The 3,120-nt window shown below is 41.3% G+C and overlaps 1 protein-coding gene across 1 annotated transcript in view; it reads right to left on the reverse strand.

Annotated features, from left to right (window-relative positions):
• Positions 1 to 3,120, reverse strand: part of ANKRD40 (ankyrin repeat domain 40) — a 19,281-nt gene that overhangs the window by 4,650 nt on the left and 11,511 nt on the right. Inside the window, exon 2 of the mRNA XM_011960021.1 lies at positions 2,313 to 2,798. Within this exon, the coding sequence (XP_011815411.1) occupies positions 2,313 to 2,798 (486 nt within the window). The remainder of the gene's footprint in view (positions 1 to 2,312; positions 2,799 to 3,120) is intronic.

A 3,120-nucleotide genomic window follows, 5' to 3' on the forward strand; every position in this document is an offset into this window, starting at 1 on the left:
GGGAGGCTGAGGCAGGAGAATCGCTTGAACCTGGGAGGCAGAGGTTGTGGTGAGCTGACATCATGCCACTGCACTCCAGCCTGGGCAACAAGAGCTAAACTCTGTCTCAAAAAAAAAAAGAAAGAAAAAAAATAGAACAGTTGTTTGACCAGCATTAAGAATGTAGCCAATAATACCACAAGTCTTCAATGAGTCTAACAAAATCAAAAGTTCCCCCCAAACACAGACTCACCTCCCATAATCTTCCTGATTTCTCTCCTTGAGGTTAACTGGACTGGCATTTCTCCTTTTGTGGTAAGAATTTCTTTGTCAGCTCCTGATTTTAACAGGTAAGAAACCACCTGACCATGGTTTCGTTTACATGCCCAGTGTAAACAAGTCCTGTCCCAAAGAAAAGAATGATTGAAAAAGAGGAGAGGTGATTTGGGATTTCAGATTCTAAACATTAGTAAATAATGTATATACAAGCCTGTTAGAGTTCAGCTAGAACCAGGTAACCGGGCTGGTAATCTCAAATTTTCACAAAGAAGATGATCAAAATATTTAATATGCTTAAATTTTGTTTTTAAATCTCATTTCTGGTTTCTGAGAAAAACTAACTTAACCTAGGAGTTTTAATTTCAATAGCCTCCAGGAGGTAAGCTCACTGGCTGGCTAACTCCAATGGTAACGTGGAGTGTACTCTATCAGTATTGCTCATTAGATCATCTCAGTCTCTGAAACATATTTTTATATTGCTATATTCCTTTTCAGGGACTATGGAAACTCACTTCATATGCCACCTGAAGATTCAATATTATCAGGCTAATAACCATCTCCTATCAGCAGCTTGCTCTGTCACTTAAATTATTATTATGACAGCAGATATTCTTGTCTGAATCCCAGTTGCTCACTTTCTTTTTCCTTCTTACTTTTCTTTCCTTAACACACACACAAAGGATTTCCAAATTTCCATTTTTAAAAAGTTGGCTTCTTTGGTTCTCTCCAGAAGGCTACAAACATATCCTCATCTGCGTAAACATAAGGCATTGCACATATACTTTAATTCCTGGGGTACTTAAAAAATATATATCAACAACCAAAATTCTTCAAGAACAGGCTCTTCTAACATATCAGACTCATTTAAGTAAAACTAATCACTCAATATTGTACACAGAGGAAGCAATTCCGCACACTCTGAAGGGCTACTATTTTCATACTGCACAGAAACATAATTAGCATGCAGGCAAAATTCCATCTTAACAGAAATGAAAGATTCAGAGCAACTAAATCCATCCCTAGGTGCCAAAGCTGAATGTATATTATGGAAGGAAAATACTTCTTGCCCCTGTGTTTTGAAACGTCTTCTTTCACCAACTCTCTAATTGAACTGAGATAAATATCTTCAGAGCTCTTACAGCCAAATACAGAAATGAAGGTTGGAACAAATGTTCAATAGTGAAGGTTAGTTCACTAACCTGGGAAGTATAATTATCTGGAAAGTTTATATGGTTCTAGGAAAAAGCTGATTTGCCCTGGGCTTAGCATTAGTAACTCACAGAAAGTTAGCATATCTGGCTGGCTGGGAGCAATTCCACTGATGTCTCAGAGTGACATTCTACATTATGGTTCATTAGAATTAGATTATCCAGGTTCCTTTAAGGTGTATTTCATGAGGCAATGACAAAATTATTGCTAATTTGGGAAAAGTAAGAGTCTTGTTAAGTTTGGGAGAGAAGGGTCTTGATCAAGCTCCCTGAAGGCAAGGAAGTGTTTGCTTGGCACATATACATGCTTAATTAATATTTACTGAATGGGCTAGGCATGGTGGCTCACACCTGTAATCCAAGCACTTAGGGAGGCCAAGACAGGTGGATCACTTGAGGTCAGGAGTTTGATACCAGCCTGCCCAACAGGGTGAAACCCCGTCTCTACTAAAAATCCAAAAATCAGCGTGATGGTGCACGTCTGTAATCCCAGCTACTGGGGAGGCTGAGGCAGGAGAACTGCTTGAACCCAGGAGGTGGAGGTTGCAGTGAGCCAAGATCACACCACTGCACTCCAGCCTGGGTGACAGGGGAAACTACATCTCAAAAAAAAAAAAAAGAGAATATCCTTGTTCTTAGGAAAAATATAATGGAAAGAATACTGAGGGGTATCAGGGTAAAAGGGCAAAAGGTAAACAATTTGTGAATTTCAGTAAAGGGAGTTCCTTATACTAGTCATGTAACATTTCTGTAAGTTTGTAATTATACCCAAAATACCTCATTAAATCCCACCTCTCGGGACACCAACTCCCCTGTTGCAGAGGCTGTTTGCTGATGAGGGGTTACCTTGCATATTAAATGGAAATGCTCCAGTGAAGAAAAATGGCTGGAATGCTGGCGCTGGTCCTGCATATGCCCCATTTTGAGGCTCCAGAGACACTGGTGGCTTGGACGGGACAGAAGAAAACAGGGAGCGGCTCTGACTCACTGGTGGCTGACAAACAGGACCCGGTTTTGTGCTTTCTGGTGTTCTGAGTATGGCAGAGGGGGCCGACACATCACCATTCTGAACTAGTGCCAAAGAGGTGTGGTCCCGGGGAAAGGCCCCTAACAGGGGAGGTTCCCCAGGGGGAAGCAATGGAGGTGAGCCATTTGCAGGGGGTGATGCAGGGGGTGTGGAGGGGCCCCCATTCTGCATCTGGGCTGAATCCTCTGCTGTGGGTGTGTAGATAAAAGGGAAGGCTGGGTTGGCCAAATAGTTGGGAACAAAGGGCAGTTCTGACTCCTTCTTCAGCTGGGGGAGGTTGTCATCATCATCATCGTCTTCTTCCACTTAAAAAGAAGAAAACAGAACAGATCACAGTCCTTCCAAAATTACCAAAAAAAGGTGTCTTTTGGAAGTGGTGTCTTTTGGTATGTGACATTAGTCAGTGCTTATTGCCTCTGCAGGTCAGAACAAAAAAGAATATTTCATTAGGTTTATGATTACCATGTTCATCATTATCTTAAATTTTACAAATAAAAAAATAAAACCTTACAATGCTGACCTCCCCAGAAACAACCTGGAATTACTATCTTGGCATAGTAATTTGCTTTTAGAAATAGAACAGTTGCTGGGAGCAGTGTCTCACACCTGCAATCCCAGCACTTTGGG

This window comes from Colobus angolensis, unplaced genomic scaffold (assembly GCF_000951035.1).
Source record: "Colobus angolensis palliatus isolate OR3802 unplaced genomic scaffold, Cang.pa_1.0 Scaffold50, whole genome shotgun sequence".
Classification (NCBI taxonomy): Eukaryota; Metazoa; Chordata; class Mammalia; order Primates; family Cercopithecidae; genus Colobus; species Colobus angolensis.